Source organism: Oncorhynchus mykiss, chromosome 8 (assembly GCF_013265735.2).
Source record: "Oncorhynchus mykiss isolate Arlee chromosome 8, USDA_OmykA_1.1, whole genome shotgun sequence".
Lineage (NCBI taxonomy): Eukaryota > Metazoa > Chordata > Actinopteri > Salmoniformes > Salmonidae > Oncorhynchus > Oncorhynchus mykiss.
This window is the reverse complement of record NC_048572.1, coordinates 33807064-33828774: the sequence shown is the minus strand read 5'-3', so window position 1 is coordinate 33828774 and position 21711 is coordinate 33807064. Positions and strand designations below refer to the sequence as shown.

Sequence of the window (21711 nt, the reverse complement as noted above, 5' to 3'; positions counted from 1 at the left end):
CAAAATAAAGACATCTTTAATTAAAAAAAATATGTTACATTTAATCATGAAATCCATAGTATTTACAGCTCAAAAATATAACATCTGAGACCAAATCTTGACAGTTTCCTCTGAGTGGTACAGTATACCATTCATACAAAGGCAAACTTATGAATGAATTATTTACAAAATATAATAAAGTGCTTGGTTAGTTTATCTCAAGAGATCTGCCGTGCTCCTTCTTATTATAGCCTGCAACTCTCCCTGAGAATTCCCATTTTAAATAGAAAAGTACTGTAAGTCCATTTGGAGGCGTCCTGCCCTGCCCAGTCCCAAACACTTAACTTCAAACTATGGAGATGTTGTCCATGGTGCAGGCACATGACTCCACGATCATGTTGGGGAACTCAGCCACTTCTATCTCGGTGTAGTCGCCCTTCTTGACCAGGTACATAATGGGCAGCGGAGCGCTCTCTGCGATGCTACACTTCCTCTCCCCGTAGCCATAGTTGCGCTTGGGCTGCTTGCATCCCCCGGCGCATCTATAGGCCTGGTATCCCGCTGGCTCGATGATCCAGTACTGGGTCCACGTGAGCGCGCGGAAATTGATGAAGTATTTATCTCTGCAGCACGTGTCCTTATCTGGGTTGTTTTCACAGTCGCCTCGAGACCTATGCGGAAACCAAATAGGGAGTCGTTAGTTAACTTGTACTAATTGATGTGTAGCCTAAAGGTATGATAATTGTCACCGGACCAGTGTTACAATGTTTACACATTCTGCATATTAAAGAGCGCCTTACCCAAACTCTTCGAGGTTGAGCGTGTAGAGGACCAGCTCAGGTTTTCCCAAGGTGTTGTCCGCCTGGTCCTGGGTGGTAAAGTGGACACTCTTAGCAATTTCTGCCGCGTAGCTGCCAGGTCTCTCGCCCTCGATCCACACCTCCAGGTGCATAGGTGTTTTTTGCTGCGTCTTTGACCAATAGTGCAAAGCCTGAGTGACATCAAAGCTTTTCCAACCGGTCTCATGGATGGGGATCAACCTACAGGAAATAAATGGTTGATTAAAAACTTTGCACATAGGGTCTAAATGATAAGAACAAAGGACAACACATAGCCTAACGGAAATGATCTGGACACGACATGGCTTTGCGTAAAATCTTACCGTGAGTCCACCAAAGAGGTTCTGTTAGAGCCGTTCTCCAGCATATCTACCCAGTAGATGGAGACTCTGGCGTTGTTGACTGGCCGGTGGTTCCTCCTCTCGGGCATGGAGCGCTTGTTAGGGGCTTTATTGTACAGTTTCAGTTCGGCCATGGTCACCTCGCTGTTATGGGGGATGCGGGTATCCATATCGAAGACCATCCGTTGCCGAGTGGTGTCCGAGTACACAAACACCCCAGAGATGTCTAATAAAACAGAACATAGAAATGCTTAGGTGTTGAATATAAAATCCGATAAAAATATGAATGGGTTGGAATGCACACTTGCATAAACAGAACAATGAGGGCGCACAAATGCATACAAAAAGTACATGTGTGCGCCTATGCCAAAAATAGGTCTGACAACATTCAATTAAAAATAATTCAGATTTAGGAAGCATTTTATTTATGTCTGTACTGTAAAATTAATTTACCTGCATTTCCTCGAATTCCCCTCAGGATCCCCGCCAAGCTCGGCAGAGACCTGCGCCGCCTGTCGTGATGCAGCTTCAGCATTGACAGATATTTATTCTTAACGAGCGTCGGGATGACAAGATTCTCCAAGTCCCTTTTGTGAATTTTCGGAACATCATCCAGCCCAAGTTTTTGAAGCAGGGCATCCTTCATGTCGTTGTGCGTAAAAGCCTTGGAGACGGTGACGAAAGCAGCAGCGCACAAGACGCAAACACGGAGCAAATCCATCGTAAATCTTCTAAGAGGGTGTCGTGTCCAGCAGAGAGGAGAGAAGTACAGCTGCAAAGTAGCTCAGAGAGAGACAGTGGCACTCTGACATCGGTCCGGCCCTTATAAGCCCCTGGCCCTCCCAGTCAGTCATTCACACATTCAGGAGGAGGAGGAGGAGGGGGATGGGAGGGGGACCGATAGGCTATCTCAACAAAAGGTGTGACATTAGAAGCCACGTACCGGTCAAGACATCAGAAGTGCCATACTTGAAAGGCAACCATCTCCCAAACGATGTATTGTATCCGTTTCATGTATAGGGTCATTTGAACACCATTCCTCTATAATCATACAGGGATCTCTACAATTTATAACCTACAAATTTATACAAAGCGTTTGTCAAATCCAGTCTGCTCAATGTCAATGGGAAGTCTTGGATGCTTGTCACAAAAGCATTACTTTGCAGAGATGTTTGAGGTAAGAAAACTCCTAAAGACAGTATAGTTATTGGATTGTTGTGGGTTGGAAATATTGAATTGATCCAGAGGCATACATGTATTAGCCTACTTTATTTGTAGTAGCTTTAATTATCGTTAGTTTGCAGGACGAGAGGATTGCAAATTGGTTGGAGTAAATGTCTGCATCCTGTTCCGATATTTCAAAATCATCACTAATAATGAACACTTTTAGATTGATGCAATATTTAGATCAATACTAAAGTATATGTCTTTAAAGAGGCTAAATATTACCATTGCATAATACTTTCTTCTTTTTTTTTTAAACAAATGCCTTTCCATTGACTCTTCTTCATGTTGTCTACATCTGCACATGTGTTCCCAGACAGCCCCTGACCCTGTGAACCTGGGCTGCACCCTCTCAGTATCACCGTTGTCTACACACTCTAACATGTGCATTCCACTGGACAATGTAAAGCAAGCCCAGTCTGGCAACAGTATGTCAGTGTGCTTATTTATGTCTGTCTGGCAGCCATTTTAGTTGATCAAGGGTCCCATTTATGGCCCATCACTGGTGTGGGGACTCTGGGGAGGAGGGGCAAAGGGATTACATGTTTATTCCAAACCCACCACCCCTTCTGCCCCTCCGACAGATTAAAATTATTAGCCAAACAGACAGTTAATCCAAGAGTCGATGTGGATTGGGAGGCTCTTCACATGGTGGTGATTATCTGATTCCATTGCAGGATTTGCCTTGCCTTTTTTTGTCACGCAAACATTAGAAGAGGGGTTGGTGGCCCTAGAATGGGCCCTGTCTGTGTGTGTGTATTGGGGCTTATTTCTTTAGAGATGTCAGACAAACTAAAGGAGGACACAGGAAGAACAAATGACAGATTGACTTTCAGGGGGACCATTGCTAGCCACATCTGAAAACCACACTCTATGCTCTGCAGCTACTATAGTCTAGGCTATTTTAATAATTAAAATACCTGAAATGTATTGCTACATAGGTACATCCAGACCTGGTTCATTGTCAAATACTTTCAATTAAACTAGGCAGGATTTAGTTTACCCAGTACGTTGCCCATTGAATACTGCCAAAAGTGCAAACTCCAAGCTCCAAAGGATTTGACATTTGACCCAAGTCTGCATACATCAATCACTACATCCTTAAATCTACAGACGCATGAAAATATCATTTAAGAAATCAGTAGTACTGATTTACAATGTAGATTACAATCATATCCACATCAGTGAATGCATGATATTTTCACACAAACAAGTAGCTTGTAATGCAAGGTTGGAATATGCAATAAGATTGTCTGCTGATTAGAAACACCACAGTAGACATGTGAATTCAGACCAGATATATTGGGTCAACCTACACATAGCCTAGGGATCTTAGTGATCTCTTGAAAGCACAAAACACACAAAACTTTTCCTTCCACTTCGACCCATAATTTAGTAAATTAAGATTCCTCTTGTACGATATTTGGCAGTCTTTCCCTCATCCCTTCCCAATCAAAGCCAAGACAGGTCCCTGGTTCAAAGCACAGATACATCTGATTCTCCCAACGTGCAAATAATCTTCAATCAAAGGCCAGCTCTTACAATCCATAACAGTAGTGTTAATTAACATCTCACATCTGCATTAGAAAAGCTGTTCAATTTATCTGTGATCTTTAGGCCAATTATTGGTATTTTGATCAAACAGATCAGTTACAAATAATTGGGTAAAAGTTCAGAATTGGGCTGCCTGTGTAAACACAGTCAAAATCCCCCTCTCTATACCCATTATCACATGATCGTTAAATCAAAAAATGTTTTTATTTTATGTTTTGAAATATGATAATTATGGTGAAAGATGCCTAAAATTACATTTACCCAACTCTAAAGTACAGGCATTCTGTACATTTGCATGGACTTGACTTCAGCAGAACATCGGAAGACTAGGCCTATTATTTTGAGTATCTCAAATGAGAAAAGGAAGCTGTGTGTAAAGGTCAATATTGAAGTTGTTGCCCTAATTATTTACATGACATTACATTGTTGTCACTAACTTCCTGATTATGGTATCCTGCCTTATCTCAAATATTTGAAGAAATGCAATGTTTTGCACCTGAATTGCTCTACTTGTAACTAACTGCCCAGGATTCAAGTGGGGGAATGTAGGCCAATAATCATTGAGCAAGTCTGAGGACAAGGCAAGAGTGGGAGGCAAGCCAGTTGAAAGCGCTAGACATGTGCAGGGCCAGACAACAATCCACTAATGGTTCAGTCGTATAGGGTATTTAATTGACCCGGCTATAGCATAATTGTGTTAATTTAATTTGTATCACAGTTAATATCGTTTCAAAACAATATTAACTGTTTTCATCCTAGTAATTTATTTCCATTTGTTCATTGACTATAGGAGACAATATTTTGCATCTGACTACTGTAGATGCTCACTTGGCAGAGGTTCCATATTTATCATTGTTAATATGAAATTGATAAACTTGAAATAAATAAATTAAAGTAACTTTTTAGTCACCTTGGCGATGACTGACAAATCTATCAATCGTTATCTGTAGCACCCAGAGAATTTTAGGCTGCAAAATATTCGCCAGGGGGCGCGATTGCTCCAAGTAGGTCATCAGATCCAATTTGGGACTTTCTTGACCCAGTGCGAGCATGTGTTGAAATAATAATAATATATTTTTTAACTTAATTATTTCAACCCTTGGTCCTTGATACGCTTGTTTAATGGCAAAGAATATAACACAATTCTGTCATACCTGCTAGATCAAAGGGGTGGTGGAAGATTTTTAAACAAAGTAAAAGGTTATAGTTTCTGAAAACTCTTTTCAATGTTGAAACCCATAACGTTTGAACTATTCTCTTTGAAATGTAAATGCCTCTCATGTTGACAGTTCAACACCATTATGTTAGCAGTACTTTTATTTATCATAATAAGCTGCAAGAACACCAACATTGATTGATAGGCTCGCTAAAACACAATGCATATCATATGAATATCTTTGTCAATCAATGAAGTCAATAGTTAACATATTTTGACTTCTGGTGAGGTCCAATTATTCTCATTTTCCTGCCTGTTAACTAAAGAAGAAAAAAACGACCCAGGTGAGCTACTTTGGGTGTAGCCTATCCTCCAAAAAAGAGAAAGAATTTAGTGTTAGTTGCTCGCTCAATATACATGTGCCTAAAAACATATATATGCTTAGGCCATTGAAGGGCCAGGTTTTCGTTCTTACCGTAAACGTGTCATTCCATTCCCCACCGACGGCCACAGTTTCCATTCACAATATTATTGACTCTCCTTGCAGTATACCCTTGCGCCCCACGGCACAGCAGATGCTGTGACGGTCGCCATGATGAGCTGGGATTTTGCCTGCAGCAGCAAGCAGTAGTTGGAGACGGCAAGCGACCAGGGAGGAAGGCAGTGTCCTGGACTGGTATAAGCAAGAATATCGCTTCTTTTCTTGACAGGAAAGCGTTCAACCCCTTCGGAGAAACCGCCTTTTCGACGGATACGGCAATGGACATATACTCGAACCATGGTTTTTGAACCGCGAAGAGGGCCAGGCAGATGATTTTTTTTTAAAAAGAAGATTTGGACTTAAAAGAAAAAACGAGCTAGCTTAAGCCTTTCGCCCTTCCATTCTCAGACTCAACAGAGGAGGGGCATTGGGGCTTTGTAGCATTGCAGATCTAGTGTTGATGCATTTTTTTTTTGTCGCTGCAGAATTGACAACCACAGATAATAACTCAGGGGATTGCTATAACTGCATTGTCACGGGTAATATTTTCATTGCTTTGGATTTTTGCCAGGAAGAAGACTAGAAATACGAAAGGGAATAATACCAGCGGCGTTCATAAGGCTAACAATACGTCAAAATCTGCCGGCCAGGGCAGGGTCTGGTAATTGTGAATTCTTTATGTGTCTTGGGGGAATAGGTTAGCTAACTAAATAAAATGAGGAAAATGTACATGTCTCGCACAACTCCGATATACTCTATCGATACCTTTTGTGAGAGGTGGCTCATGATAGATCTATTTTAGCTCGCTAGTAACTCGCCTGGATCAAAACTTCAAAGTTTTTTTCCCTTCTCATTTTGCTACAAGGTGAGACGAGCTAGACTAACTTCTGTTCGTCACCGGTAAGCCTGAATATAAGGCTTAACAATTTTAAGTGAGTTTCTATCATTTTCACGACTGCCATCATCACCAGACTACAGTTCGAATCATGTCGGGAGAGGTCCGTTTGAAGAAACTGGAAAAGCTGATCCTGGACGGCCCAGCTCAGTCAAATGGCCAATGCCTTAGTGTGGAAACGCTATTGGATATCCTTATCTGCCTTTATGATGAGTGCAACAACTCACCCCTCAGAAGAGAGAAAAACATATTGGAGTTTCTAGATTGGGGTAAGTTTTTTTTCTTTCTTTTCTTCCCCCGTTTCTCTTTATGTAAGATGATAATGTTGGTGCAATGTGTCCCCTCCCTTTCACAACACTCCTTTTATAGTAGTAGAGACCTCAGTACTAGGCCCATGGAGGATCTGCTATCCTCTTAGCCTAGGCCACCTTCCACACTTACATTTGAACTGCAAGCTAGTTTTCGGGGCCATTGAGACTTTGTAGTGGAGTATGACTGCGTTGAGGTACTTTCTATCGCACTTGTTTCGTGACCCGTAACAAATAGACGTTTATAAACTAACCACAGAAGAACGGTGACATTGTTGCCATTTGTTGTAGACGTGGTTGGTGGTAGTAGGCATGCAGGCAGGGGCCTAGCGTGAGCCCCAAATGTCATGGAACGTTTGCAATCTTGTAACCTCTCACAGTCAGTGAAAATAAAAGCAAAGCACACAGGACCACACGCACACACAAATAACTATAAACTAACTGTGTTTGTGACAACCTTTGGGGGGGGGGGTTCGAGCACGTATGTGGAATGCGACTCACATTTTTAAGACTGGCCCTGTGGCAACTCAGTTGCCGGAGCAAGTGTGATTTCATTTTGACATTTCCCGGTGTTGACACGGACACAGCCGGAGTCCAGGGGTGATGGCTCACGAAGTGGGAAACACTCAATAGGTACTGCAATAAGGTCCTCAAAGATAGCTTTTATTCAGGACTCACTCATTTCACTGGCAGTAGCTGCAAACAATGGAACATATTTCATCTTTAAAAACACCATAGAGAAACGATCAAAACATACTTGTCTGCTTCATATAGGCTAAGGGGTTGTAGTGTAGTACAGGTAGCCCTACTGAAATAAAGCAGCTATCAACGCCGTTGCTGTCCTTCTTTTGACTTCAAAGCTCACAGCAAGGTTTGATGACATGGTATGACAGGTGTTACATAGCAGAATGGACACCCAGGCCTGTTACATGAAACAGCACTCCCCAACGATGGGCAAGACACTTAACTTAAAAAAAACACAGTTCACTTGGACTTTAATGTTCACAAAATGTGATACTCAAAACATAGGCCTATGTCATCAAGAATAGATAGTATACTTTGAAGTTATAGGCCTATAACTAGGTTGCCTAGTAATGACTTAGGCCTATTTGTCACCGCTCGTATCCCCTTTAATGCTCAGCCCACTACAGTAAAGACAAACAGTATAAGGTTTGCTTTTCATCACTTAGTTGTTTGGTGACCTCATTCTGGTTGAAATGGAGACCCTTGTATAAACAGCAGCCATCAGTGAATGGACCAGGCCTAGTTCACCATATCCTTTTATTATGTCCTCATAACCACCTCAGATGAGGGCCAGTAAGCAGAAGATTGGGAAGAGCCTTTCACTTAAATTAATCTTAATGCTCAATTATTCAACATGTAGGTCTAACGTCATTGTATTAGCTGCTTTTAAACAATTATTTGGTCATTGAAAATGATGTTAATTCTAAATACTGATAATGACTGTTACAGCACTATACAATAATAATAACCATGTTATAGGCCTAATTCTATACTATATGATACTATACTAGTATGTATTTCTTTGTAGCCTGAGAAGTTGTCCAGATATGAGTTGGATCACTCACAGAACCAAAGAAACAACAATCTCTGTTTGAATGAACTTTGGTTCTGGTGTGGTGTGTCTCTGTTTGGTAGTTGAAGAGCTCCACCTCTGTTTATGCAGTGGTTGTGGTGGTGAAGATATTTTACACACACACACACACACACTCTGCCCAGGCCAGGTGCAGATGGGCATGGTTGAAGCTAAAAGGGTCTTTGGATGCCGATGATGAGGGTTGATTGTGATGCCAAGGGTCTGGACATCCTTGTCATGATTCTTGATGTTATACTGTTTCCTGTGTGGAGATTCCACAGGGGCAGCTAACAGGAAACACCGGGACTGGCAGCTGGGCTCTTTGGGCACATGATGTCATACCAGGAAGTGGCTTGCCTCTATTGTGTTGGTCACTCCTGTACTGCAGTGAGTTCACAATCACAAAAGGGTACTATGGAGTCTAAGGTTGGCCCATGTCATGTCTTGCCTCAAACTGGATGCCTTCCCTGAACTGTCACTCCACATCAGACAGTTGAAGTAGCCTAAATATAGCAGACCAGCAGTCTGTCACATTTTTACACCCTCCTCCATACTTCAAATAGCACACATACCCGCTTCTAAGAGGAGGTTCCCAGCTCTAATCTACGAAACAAACTACCTAACCAAAAGAAAGTGAAGCTGAGGATAAATACTATATTACAGCTGCAGAAGGAAGCTAAGCTCCTACATACAGTATGCATGACTGGCTCTGGTCTTTCTCACCATTCTCTCCCGGAGGGTACAGCTCTGTTTATTAGCAGCCTCTGAGGACCAGGAGGTTGGTAAATGGCTGCCTGTCTGCTCTCCCCCGGGGCTCCCCATACTCCCTCTGGCGCTGGGGTGACCCCTCAATCCCTCTCCTCTCCTGCCTGTGGAGCCAGCTGGCCAGGCTGTATTTACAGAACTTTTTGGTGTGAATAAGAAACACACACACACACACACACACTTTCTACCTGTCCAAATAGGTAAATGGTGTATATATAATATATGTTAAATAAGAAAACACATTTTTGCTTTCTGTTTCAAAATGGTTTCTCGTTGTTAATTTCATACAAAAAAAATGGCCCTGGAATCAAATGTTTTCCCTGTGGCTTAACTCACAAGTCACAACAATCCTAAAACGTATGATGGTGTACACACACACACACACACATGGGCTGAATAAGAAGCATAACTGTACTTCTAAATTAGTCAAACCCAAAGGAACAATTAGCCACTCTTCCATTTCCTCCCTCCCTCTGCCAGCCAAGTCTAGACCAATGACACAGAGCAACATTGTTTTCCCAAATAATTTATCACTTGAAAGGATGAATTGATGCAAGGCCTGCTAGTTGAGCTGTTCTGGCTGAAATTGATGCAGAGCCAATTGGCAAAGACACCTCGCATACTTCTGTCTTTCCCCCTCACTTAGGCATACTGGGCAAGGGTTTCTGTGGTAGCAGGGTAGAGGGAGAGGACCCAGAGGGCTTCTGTTAAGCAGGGTTTGGATCAATTCCATTTCAAGTCAGTTTATTCAGGAAATAAACTGAAGTATCAATTCCAGTTGGTTGCCTATCTGGTAGATACCGGAACTGATTAAAAAAGTGTCATCACATATTGGATCCGTGCCCAGATATACTACCTTCAACCTCAGGATGAAAACTATTAGCAGCTCTTAAAACAGGTCCAGCGTCTTAGAGTAGGAGTGCTGATCTTGTATCAGTTTAGCCTTCTTAGATCATAATGAATACGATTACATGACGGGACGGGTGGCCCTGATCTTAGATCAGCCATCCTTCAGGGCTGAGAAGCTGGGCCTGAGTTAATAAATAACGCGCAGAAAAACCAGGATCTCTCTAGACTTTTAGTTTGGTTCCCCTTCTATCACGGGATGTTGCTTCCAAACACAGAGGGCTTGGCACTGAACACCAGATGTAATACTATGGTTGTTCCAAGTATTTCACCTCCGCTTCCTCCCAGCCTGGTTTTCTCTCCTTCTCCCTCACTAGCTCGTGCCCTCTGTATGTTTTATGTCCCTTGCTGGGTCTGGGTGTGGTTGGGAAATATGCCTACAGACAGACGTGCACACACCCGCATACCAACATACACACACTCACGCACAGATTGATATGAAGCAAACAGACGGCGCATTACAATCATTCTTCAACACAAGCAGGACCAACAAGAGAAACATTGCCAAATGCCAAGTTCCCCAAATTATACTATTAGATAGCAATAAACAATGTATTCTGTGGTGAGGTGTTTAACGTCAAAGGTGTTGTGGTGATGGGTTAATTATGGGGCACAGGCAGGCTAGCGAAAGCCTGTGGTAGCTAGCAAGTGAATGAGAAAAGAGTGGGTGCTTTATGAGCCCCTGTGCATGCCGTAGCCAGAGCATCCCTGCATTTTGTGGAGGCTCAGCTCAGCTGTGTGTGAAAGCGCTGACTCAGCCAAGCCCCGGTCCTTCACAGCTCGGCTGTGGAATTTGGATTGGAGGTGCAATGTGAGGAATACAGCAGCTGTTTAGGGGCTAGCTCTTTGTCCCTCCCTGTCCTCTCTCTCTCCCATGCTTTCTTTCCTTCTCTGTCTTTCCATCTTCTACCCCTCTCTTGCAATTTCTCTCCATCTTTCTTTTTCCCATCTCTTTCTTGCACCCTCCCCCGTCACTCCGTCTGTGTCTGTCCCTCTCCTGCCCCCTTCTTTTTCTCTCCATCCACCCCCACCCCTTTCTTGGTTTCTACTCCTCCATCGCTCTCCCTCCTTCCCATCCTCTCTGAGGCCCTGTGTTCAGGTATGGTGACTAGTCAGTGTGTGTGTGTGTGTGTTGGGTATGGCGGCTGAGCCGGTGTGACCGTGACGATGCAGCAGCCGCCCAGAGCCCAGCGGTGTTCAGTGTTCTCTGACAGCGCTGCTGCTGCTGAGTCACATCTCTACTGTACAGCACAACACAGAGCACTGTAGCTATCTGGTTGTACACACTGTTTATGTATACAGTATGTAAACCTATGTCAGGGACTGGGACACACGGTACCAGGATCAGTGGCAATGGACAGGATATAGAAGTAGAATGGAGGGAATCCGTGGTTATGGACAGTCAAATAAGGAGGCACTGTAGTCTATTGTTTTGGAATGATAAGAAATGCGAGAAGTACAGGCTACTAATTAATGAAATGTTCCAAAGGTTGGGATATGTTCAATATGGCTGCTGACTGGCGGCCATCCACATATTGTGGAGTACTGCTTTGAGTTGCAATGTCTGTCATTCTTTTTCCGATCCTATACTACCACCTAGCATTTCTCTGGGAGTGGGTAGATTGTGCCCTTGACTTTTAGTACGTTGGTGATTTTGAGGGTGACCGTATCTATTTTAAGTTGACATGTGCAAGCCAAGCTTCAGTAGCACTGTCAAAGCTGGTGGCACGTCGGCCCTTTGTGGGCAAATTTTGGCATCAAACTTTGTCATCAAAGTCTGGCATTCTCTGGATTTATGGTTGGAACTCTATTGAATAGCAGGCTAATGTTAGTGGTTTCTTTGCAGTGCTTGCAGTTAGCCACTGATTTCTTCCAAACGAGTCATTGTTGAATTTGCGATTTCCAACTGGTTCCGTAATCTTTTTGTCCAATGGCGATGAGCACCGATTATTATAGGTTTTTATCTATAATTGCTCTTCATTATTTCTCTTCATATTTATTTTACCTTTACCTAGGCAAGTCAGTTAAGAACACATTCTTATTTTCAATGACGGCCTAGGAACAGTGACTGCTAGCTAAGACTTTGTAAGTAAGATGTTGACCTGATCAGTCCAATCAAAGCTGCTGTACATGTAACGTGATTTGACGTAATTTTGTATGTCACTAATGACCTTGAGCCTTCGTGGAAGGGCACTTGTAATATAACTTTATGGCAGGGCTGACATTCATCCACATTATGGATGTCTACCCCTACTAAGGACTTAAACTTGGCGATGACGTACTGTCCCCATGAGTGACTGAACCAATCACGGCGCAGTGCTCCTGTTTTCCGATGGCTCGCCCCACCATCACAGAAAGCACTGAGCTAGGCTGAAACACCTGCATATTGGAGTTGCTTTACTCAAGAACACAAAAAAAGAGGCCGTGTGTATTAGAGGTCGACCGATTAATCGGAATGGCCGATTTAATTAGGGCCGATTTCAAGTTTTCATAACAATCGTAAATCGGTATTTTTGGACGCCGATTTTAATTTAAATTTATTACATTTTATTTTTTACAACTTTTATTTAACGAGGTAAGTCAGTTAAGAACACATTCTTATTTTCTATGACGGCCTAGGAACGGTGGGTTAACTGCCTTGTTCAGGGGCAGAACGACAGACTTTTACCTTGTCAGCTCAGGGATTCAATCTTGCAACCTTGCGGTTAACTAGTCCAACGCTCTAACCACCTGCCTCTCATTGCACTCCACGAGGAGCCTGCCTGTTACACGAATGCAGTAAGAAGCCAAGGTAAGTTGCTACCTAGCATTAAACTTATCTTATAAAAAAACAATCAATCAATCATAATCACTAGTTATAACTACACATGGTTGATGATATTACTAGTTTATCTAGCGTGTCCTGCGTTGCATATAATCGATGCAGTGCGCATTTGCGAAAAAGGACTGTCGTTGCTCCAACGTGTACCTAACCATAAACATCAATGCCTTTCTTAAAATCAATACTCAGAAGTATATATTTTTAAACCTGCATATTTAGCTAAAAGAAAGGTTAGCAGGCAATATTACCCAGGTGAAATTGTGTCACTTCTCTTGCGTTCATTGCACGCAGAGTCGGGGTATATGAGCCGCCTGGCTCATTGCGAACTAATTTGCCAGAATTTTACGTAATTATGACATAACATTGAAGGTTGTGCAATGTAACAGCAATATTTAGACTTAGGGATACCATCCGTTTGATAAAATATGGAATGGTTCCATATTTCACTGAAAGAATAAACGTTTTGTTTTCGAAATGATAGTTTCCGGATTTGACCATATTAATGACCTAAGGCTCGTATTTCTGTGTGTTATTATGTTATAATTAAGTCTAGAGCAGTCTGACTGAGCAATGGTAGGCAGCAGCAGGCTCATAAGCATTCATTCAAACAGCACTTTCGTGCATTTTGCCAGCAGCTCTTCGCAATGCTTCAAGCATTGCGCTGTTTATGACTTCAAGCCTATCAACTCCCGAGATTATGCTGGTGTAACCGATGTGAAATGGCTAGCTAGTTAGCGGTTAGCACTAATAGCGTTTCCAACGTCACTCGTTCTGAGACTTGGAGCAGTTGTTCCCCTTACTCTGCATGGGTAACGCTGCTTCGAGGGTGGCTGTTGTCGATATGTTCCTAGTTCGAGCCCAGGGAGGAGCGGGGAGAGGGATGGAAGCTATACTGTTACACTGGCAATACTACAGTGCCTATAAGAACATCCGATAGTCAAAGGTATATGAAATACAAATCGTATAGAGAGAAATAGTCATATACAGTGGGGCAAAAAAATATTTAGTCAGCCAACAACTGTGCAAGTTCTCCCACTTAAAAAGATGAGAGGCCTGTAATTTTCATCATAGGTACACTTCAACTATGGCAGACAAAATGAGGGAAAAAAATCCAGAAAATCACATTGTAGGATTTTTAATGAATTTATTTGCAAATTATGGTGGAAAATAAGTATTTGGTCACCTACAATCAAGCAAGATTTCTGGCTCTCACAGACTTGTAACTTCTTCTTTAAGAGGCTCTTCTGTCCTCCACTTGTTACCTGTATTAATGGCACCTGTCCACAACCTCAAACAGTCACACGCCAAACTCCACTATGGCCAAGACCAAAGAGCTGTCAAAGGACACCAGAAACAAAATTGTAGACCTGCACCAGGCTGGGAAGACTGAATCTGCAATAGGTAAGCAGCTTGGTTTGAAGAAATCAACTGTGGGAGCAATTATTAGGAAATGGAAGACATTTAAAGACCACTGAAAATCTCCCTCGATCTGGGGCTCCACGCAAGATCTCACCCCGTGGGGTCAAAATGATCACAAGTAAGGTGAGCAAAAATCCCAGAACCACACGTGGGGACCTAGTGAATGACCTGCAGAGAGCTGGGACCAAAGTAACAAAGCCTACCATCAGTAACACACTACGCCGCCAGGGACTCAAATCCTGCAGTGCCAGGGGGACACCCCCTGCTTAAGCCAGTACATGTCCAGGCCCGTCTGAAGTTTGCTATAGAGCATTTGGATGATCCAGAAGAAGATTAGGAGAATGTCATATGGTCAGATGAAACCAAAATATAACTTTTTGGTAAAAACTCAACTCGTCGTGTTTGGAGGACAAAGAATGCTGAGTTGCATCCAAAGAACACCATACCTACTGTGAAGCATGGGGGTGGAAACATCATGCTTTGGGGCTGTTTTTCTGCAAAGGGACTAGGATGACTGATCCGTGTAAATGAAAGAATGAATGGGGCCATGTATCGTGAGATTTTGAGTGAAAACCTCCTTCCATCAGCAAGGGCATTGAAGATGAAACGTGGCTGGGTCTTTCAGCATGACAATGATCCCAAACACACCGCCCGGGCAACGAAGGAGTGGCTTCGTAAGAAGCATTTTTTTAGGTCCTGGAGTGGCCTAGCCAGTCTCCAGATCTCAACCCCATAGAAAACTTTTGGAGGGAGTTGAAAGTCCGTGTTGCCCAGCAACATCCCAAAAACATCACTGCTCTAGATGAGATCTGCATGGAGGAATGGGCCAAAATACCAGCAAAAGTGTGTGAAAACCTTGTGAAGACTTACAGAAAACATTTGACCTCTGTCATTGCCAACAAAGGGTGTATAACAAAGTATTGAAATAAACTTTTGTTATTGACCAAATACTTATTTTCCACCATAATTTGCAAATAAATTCATTAAAAATCCTACAATGTGATTTTCTGGAATTTTTCCCCCCATTTTTGTCTGTCATAGTTGAAGTGTACCTAATGATGAAAATTACAGGCCTCATCTTTTTAAGTGGGAGAACTTGCACAATTGGATGTCTGACTAAATACTTTTTTGCCCCACTGTAATTCCAATAATAACTACAACCTTAAACTTCTTACCTGGGAATATTGAAGACTCATGTTAAAAGGAACCACCAGCTTTCATATGTTCTCATGTTCTGAGCAAGGAACTTAAACGTTAGCTTTCTTACATGGCACATATTGCACTTTTACTTTCTTCTCCAACACTTTGTTTTTGCATTATTTAAACCAAATTGAACATGTTTCATTATTTATTTGAGGCTAAATTGATTTTATTTTTGTATTATATTAAGTTAAAATAAGTGTTCATTCAGTATTGTTTTAATTGTCATTATTACAAATACATTTTAAAAAATCGTCCGATTAATCGGTATCGACTTTTTTTTGGTCCTCCAATAATCGGTATCGGCATTGAAATATCATAATCGGTCGACCTCTAGTGTGTATACAGATTTATTAACTGAATGATTAATATGTGACACACATTAATGCCAAAATATCACGCAAAACAGGCAAGCCCCAATTTTATATATTTTTATATATATATAAAATTATAATTTTTTTGTTGCTAAAAATGTGCTCTGCCCTGAATGACGGGTCACCATTGGATCCGGTACTCATTTTTCAAATAATAAAATTGATCTGGTGGCGGTGGCTAACCTCTGTTGTCGTCAAGCTCGATTTTCCTCATAAAATGAAGCACCTGTCCTTTGCAGACTAATCACATTACTTGTCTGTCAGCAAGTTGCTTTCTGTACTACATAAGGTCACATGGTATGTATGAGGTAGCTGTGACGTAGTGAAGGTGTTTGCGGGTTCTTCTACCCAGAAGCGTGTGTGTGTCCCTCGCTTACATGCCTTTTTGACGAGCAAAACCTTTTATGGACGATACTTACCCCCTGCGTGCACTCAACTTCATCTAGATACATTGAGTTTCCTAGGCCTGTTTGTCAGGGAAACTGTGAAGCGAGCTGAAGCCTGTTGCCCGTTTCTGTTTGTCTTTTATGAATGTAAAACACTGTTGTACCTGTTTTCTGCTTTTCATTAAGTACTGCGTAGCTGTTCTTTATATGGCTTAAAATACATGTGTTCATCTGGGAAGAATATTATATATAGGCTGTAGCGTCACAAATTTTGATCAGTTCTGAAAACGAATCTGATACACAAACGTATGAAAACATTTTTTTCTTACTAGAACTTGCTGTAAATAAAGCAGACATTAGCACTGTTAATCACTTCACTGTCATTCAGAAATGATTTACTGGATCAGCTGATGGTTGACAATAGGCCTGTCACGGTAGTAGGCCTTGCTAAACAGCTCGCTACCAAAATGCACGTCCAGCAAGTAGGCTGTTAGCCTATGCATCATTATTTAAGAACGACTAATCAATTTAATGTGATCCCTTCATTAGATTATTGTCCCGCTGATGGCCAATCAGGTTTCGATGGGCTTCTTATTGTTTTTGGATGATTGATTAGAATGACGCTTCCAGAACATTCACACTTGTCTAAACTGTTCAATCAGCATGCAGTCTTGGAAACTTTCCTTCCTTCCAGTCACCTTTCCTTCTCACATTTTTCATATAGAAAAAAAATGCAGCCAATTAATAGACTTTCCATATTGGTTTCAATCACTAGTAGCCTAATAATACTCCTCCAATCTATGGAGAGAAATTTAGTAGGCCTATGTTGCTGACAAACAGCATGTTGGAGGGAGTAGGCCTATGCTGCTGACAAATAGCATGTTGGAGGGAGTAGCCCTATGCTGCTGACAAACAGCATGTTGGAGGGAGTAGGCCTATGCTGCTGACAAATAGCATGTTGGAGGGAGTAGGCCTATTCTGCTGACAAACAGCATGGTGGAGGGAGTAGCCCTATGCTGCTGACAAACAGCATGGTGGAGGGAGTAGCCCTATGCTGCTGACAAACAGCATGTTGGAGGGAGTAGCCCTATGCTGCTGACAAACAGCATGTTGGAGGGAGTAGGCCACTATGCCAAAGTTCTATACCCTAAACTCCTCGTTCTGAAAATGTATGAATCTGCGCAGTGCTTTGCTATTCAACATATAGGCAGGCCTCTACCTTTTTCAAGGAAATAATATTATTGTAGGCCTAGTTTTATTATATTGATCATTCGATTCTAGATCCTATGCTTTCTGTGACTTGTTCAATTGCATGCAGTTCAGGTATTATTTTTTTATAGACAAAGAAGAGCGATCAACCTGTGAAATAAGATTTAACATGGCCTACAAAAAATTGCTAGCAGTCTCCATCTAATGGTGCAGACGCGGGCGCACGCCTAGGAAGGAGTTCGCCGTAGAGTCGCCTAGGAAGGAGTTCGCTGCAGCCTTGCTTCGGTGTGGCTCGTGTGTGTGTGCGCACGTCTGTGTGTGTGGATCCTGTTGTTGTGGTGGAGTGTTCCCTGACATCTTCCTCCTTGTCGGGTCACAGGAAGCTGTGGCTAGAGGAGCAGTCCAGTAACGCTGCCTTCCCTCGCGTGACACGACATCATCAGGAAATCCTCTGGTCGCTCTGATTGTCATCTCAATTGCCTGTAGGATAGGACATCTCTGCTGCTGCCAATAGGCCTATATATAGACTGATAATTCATCTGTCTGTGGCTCTGTCAGGGTGGGAGATTTATTTGGATGAAAGAGCCTCAGGCCTGTGTGTCTGACAGCTCTGCTCATCTGCTGCTTGGTTGTGTGTTTTCCTCATTATCTTGGGATGACTTGCTGGATGACTTGCTTTAATGCCCCCCCCAACACACACACACCCCACACACACACACACCATTTATAGCCCCATGGTCCTTCTGGCTACAGATTAGTAATTCACGTCACACTTCAATAATTGTAATGCTGAGTTTACGTTGAGGTAGAAAATAATTAGTTTTTTTATAAGCTTTTCCAGCCGTAATGACTTATTTTAATGATAATTACCGGCCATATGCTCAAGATGTTTTAATGTAGACCCTTCAGCTAGATACTTAACCTTAGTTGCTTTGGCGAATAATATCCATCTATAAAGCATAAATAGGTCGACATCAGGGGTTCTTCAACTTTTTCAGCCTGGGACTCAAATTAGAAATGGTGATTTCTTTATAAACACACTCAACTATACGTAAATATCGGTACATTTCATTGCCTTTACGCCTAAAACAAATGCAACATAGACTAAAACAAAAACAATTAAATACCCATATAAATAGCTATTCATGTTTATTTATGCCCATTTAAAAACACTCTTCTATATCTGTCTAGGTTGACACTTGCTGTTAAAATACACACACAGGCTCAGTTTTTGATAGTGCAACCCTAAGTAACAGTATAGATTTTTAAAAAATGATCAGGCCTACTGTACATCTTACTGTAGAGATTATTGTTAAATTTGAACTGTGACTGTTAAAATACAATAAATCATTTTTATTCTGAACTTGAATTAACTGATTGATCACATCACACAGATGTAGACCAGAAACACACACACACACACACAGTCCTAATGAGAGGTGTGTGTGTGTGGCAGTTTGATGTTTTTAAGTCTATTCTGGGCTCAGTTTCTGACGGTGCAACCCTGAGGTCATGCTCAGCGTTGAGTTGAGAACCCTGACTCGCATGGGTATATGCTGGCAAACTGGATCAGAACATCTACTGCTTTCTCAGTCAGGCAGGAGACCGCTTCCTGCTGTAGATGAGCAAACCAGAACTGTGCGAGTGTGTTTACCCCAAAAAGCATATTGCCTCAATCAGTTTATTCCAGTTTAGAATCAAAATGATTACTTTTTTTAACAGCAACAATACCATCCTAGACTTGTTTTCAACCATTTTTCATCTGTACTGTTACTTAGGGTTACACTATCAGTAGCTAGGTAGCTTACTTTAGCCAATTAGCTATGTACAAGGGTATTGTTTGAAAGATAAACTCAAATCTACTACTATGAGAGAGAGTACTCCCTTATTTCTGTTTATCATCACCTGTTGTAAAATGATAACAATGCCTTGCTAGCTGACTTGCTCTTCCACTGTTGAATCACTGTTTGCTGAAGCATTCTGCCCTGTTCTGAAAGAACTCCCTGGGTTTACTGTCATGCTATGAATGTTTGGTCAGGACGTATCGTTTTAATTTGTTCGTTTTGAGAGACTCATTACTGAGCACTTCCCAGCACAAAACGCATTGTGGGCACTCCTCATTTTATCAAAGTTTGTATGAAACCAAGAGAGAAACTCATCGCTGGTTTTGCGTTTCATGACGATTGAGCTCAGTCAGACTTTGTGGCAAGCTTGAGTCCATTCGATGATTGACAGCGGCTGACAGCGCATCATCCGCGTCTGAACGACAGCGCTGCAGCGTGTGGAAAAACTGCAGAAAAAATATAATGTTAACCACGATGCAGATGCTGAGATCCCTCCCACTTGCGCAGTTGCCAAACTCAGCAGAGACACCGCTGCTAAGCAGAGAGCGCAGTTGCACTTGGCCAAATCAATTCCAGTATTCCATATTTCTATATTTAGACACCTCATGACCCACCATTTAACAGGTCTGCGACCCAAAGTGACCTATACTTTTAAGAAAGGCTGGCCTACAAGGTCCAGGTTCGTGCAAATCTGTCTCGATAAGCCTGTCTGTTATTGTGAGCCACGTGTAAGGCCTATAATGCTACTCAAACAGCTGTGAAGTATAGCCGGTCATTGACTGAAAGTGCAAAGAAATGTTGGTGGCACTTACTTTTACAGAACACAATAAAGTGGTAATAACATAGCAACAACCTGGTTATAGTATGCTAATAAGTTATAGTTACAATGAAAGCATATAGAGACGGCACTAGCCTTCTTTAAATAGGACCAACTTAGTTTCTTCCTCGTGATGGCTAGTGTCAGTCACTATGCTGTGTATACTCTGTAAAGATTAGCCTACTTAAGAAGCGTTGGGAACTTAGTCAGGTTATGTCCTCTTGTTAGGAACACCCTCAACAAAAACACGTCTGTTCTGTCCACAAGTGGATAGGGAAGGGGCCGAGCATGATGAGGTGTTGTTTTGAATGGCTCTCATGCTGTGGACTTACATCATGGATTTGACTTGTTACTCAGTCCTTTGATTATGCTATTACGTCAGAAACAACAACAACAACCGGACGAACCCTGGCCTTCAAAAAGTAAACCTGGTTACAACCGTCTGACTGCTGTCAAACACTTATTTTTCTCTGGCACTCATCCCTCATCCAATAGAAGCCATTTTGCAATATGTTCCCTTTGAACTATAATTCATTTCTGAGCAGTTGCATGTGTCTTTTCTCTTCCTCCCGAGCGAGGTGCACGTCGAGACACGTCCGATCTGTAGCCAGCCAGATGCATATTTTTTGGGGAATGCTTTCTGCTTATGGTTACTTACAAGTCTCGGCATCGACACCTTAGTTTCTTCAGAGAGATATAATTAGTAGTGTTCCCTGCCGTAGGGATTGGTTGTGGCCTAGAAAGCGTCTGCTATGCTGTGAACTGACGGACTGCGGAGGAGTGTGTGTGTGTGTGTATATATAGGTTTTTGTCCCCCCTCATTTATTCTTGTAGGCAAAAAGTGGTAATTTGGTGGGTTTTCAACTCGGCGGCACCCATTTTGTAAACATATTATTGTATCCTTGTTCGAAACCGTAGCCACCTGCAATGGATAACTGAACACACTGACTAGCCCTAGATGTAGGCTAAAGAAGAAAGGTCTAGCCTCCCATCACGTCACTGTCCTCAAATAGTGTCTGGTCTAAAGCCCTTTCGTCATATCAGTCACAGAAGAAACAGCTTGCCTGCAGTGTAATACTTGGTGTTCTGTGCGGATGCAGTCAGTACAAAGGTTAGCTTAGTATGGGAGATGGTGTTACACTGACCTCCACCACCCCCAGGTTCCCTATTCACAAATAGTCTCTGTGTCGGACTTGATCTAGGATCAGTTTGACCTTTTTGGATCATAATGAATAAGATGTACATGGGGGACCTGATCCTAGATCAGCACCCGGGGCCCAGGTCCTCTTTCCTATCAGCCATGACAGAGAACCTCCAGCCAGGGTGCACCTCACCTCAGCCACTGTCGGTTTGGTTTCCCGCAGAATGAAAGGGTTAGAGTTACCTCTACCGTCCGTGATGCATTCTGCCATTCTGGGGGGGGGGGGGGGGGGGAAAGTAAGGCCTGACATTTTAATGTCTTTCAATGAAAACACGGATAATCTGTAAATCCCCCCCATGGTGACAGATCGGTGTAAAAAGAAGGGGCTATGTCAGGGCTGAAGCTAAGGGTTCACTGTCGGTGTTATGTCATCTCAGAATACAGCTGTACAGTAT

General features: G+C 42.3%; 2 protein-coding genes across 9 annotated transcripts in view; one reads left to right on the top strand and one right to left on the bottom strand.

Annotated features, from left to right (window-relative positions):
- Positions 1 to 5704, bottom strand: LOC110529835 (left-right determination factor 2). Its single transcript, XM_021612424.2, has 5 exons — positions 5569 to 5704; positions 1613 to 5458; positions 1142 to 1385; positions 780 to 1019; positions 1 to 650 (listed from the first exon to the last, which is right to left on the bottom strand). Exons 2-5 carry the CDS (start codon positions 1878 to 1880, stop codon positions 326 to 328), a joined length of 1077 nt encoding a protein of 358 aa, XP_021468099.2. The 5' UTR covers positions 1881 to 5458; positions 5569 to 5704; the 3' UTR covers positions 1 to 325.
- Positions 5705 to 6536: 832 nt separating this feature from the next.
- Positions 6537 to 21711, top strand: part of cdc42bpab (CDC42 binding protein kinase alpha (DMPK-like) b) — a 102865-nt gene continuing 87690 nt past the window's right edge. For all 8 annotated transcript variants that reach the window (XM_036985359.1, XM_036985356.1, XM_036985355.1 and 5 more), the window contains exon 1: positions 6537 to 6738. In XM_036985359.1, coding sequence (XP_036841254.1) covers positions 6561 to 6738 — 178 coding nt within the window. In that variant the 5' untranslated portion in view covers positions 6537 to 6560. The remainder of the gene's footprint in view (positions 6739 to 21711) is intronic.

What these genes read in the sequence shown, in the direction of transcription:
- LOC110529835 (XM_021612424.2), bottom strand. Translation starts at nt 1,880, where the DNA reads ATGGATTTGCTCCGTGTTTGCGTCTTGTGCGCTGCTGCTTTCGTCACC. An exon ending in ACCTCTTTGGTGGACTCACG is followed by an intron (nt 1,020 to 1,141) that starts GTAAGATTTTAC and finishes TATTTCCTGTAG; the next exon opens with GTTGATCCCCATCCATGAGA. An exon ending in CTCAACCTCGAAGAGTTTGG is followed by an intron (nt 651 to 779) that starts GTAAGGCGCTCT and finishes GTTTCCGCATAG; the next exon opens with GTCTCGAGGCGACTGTGAAA.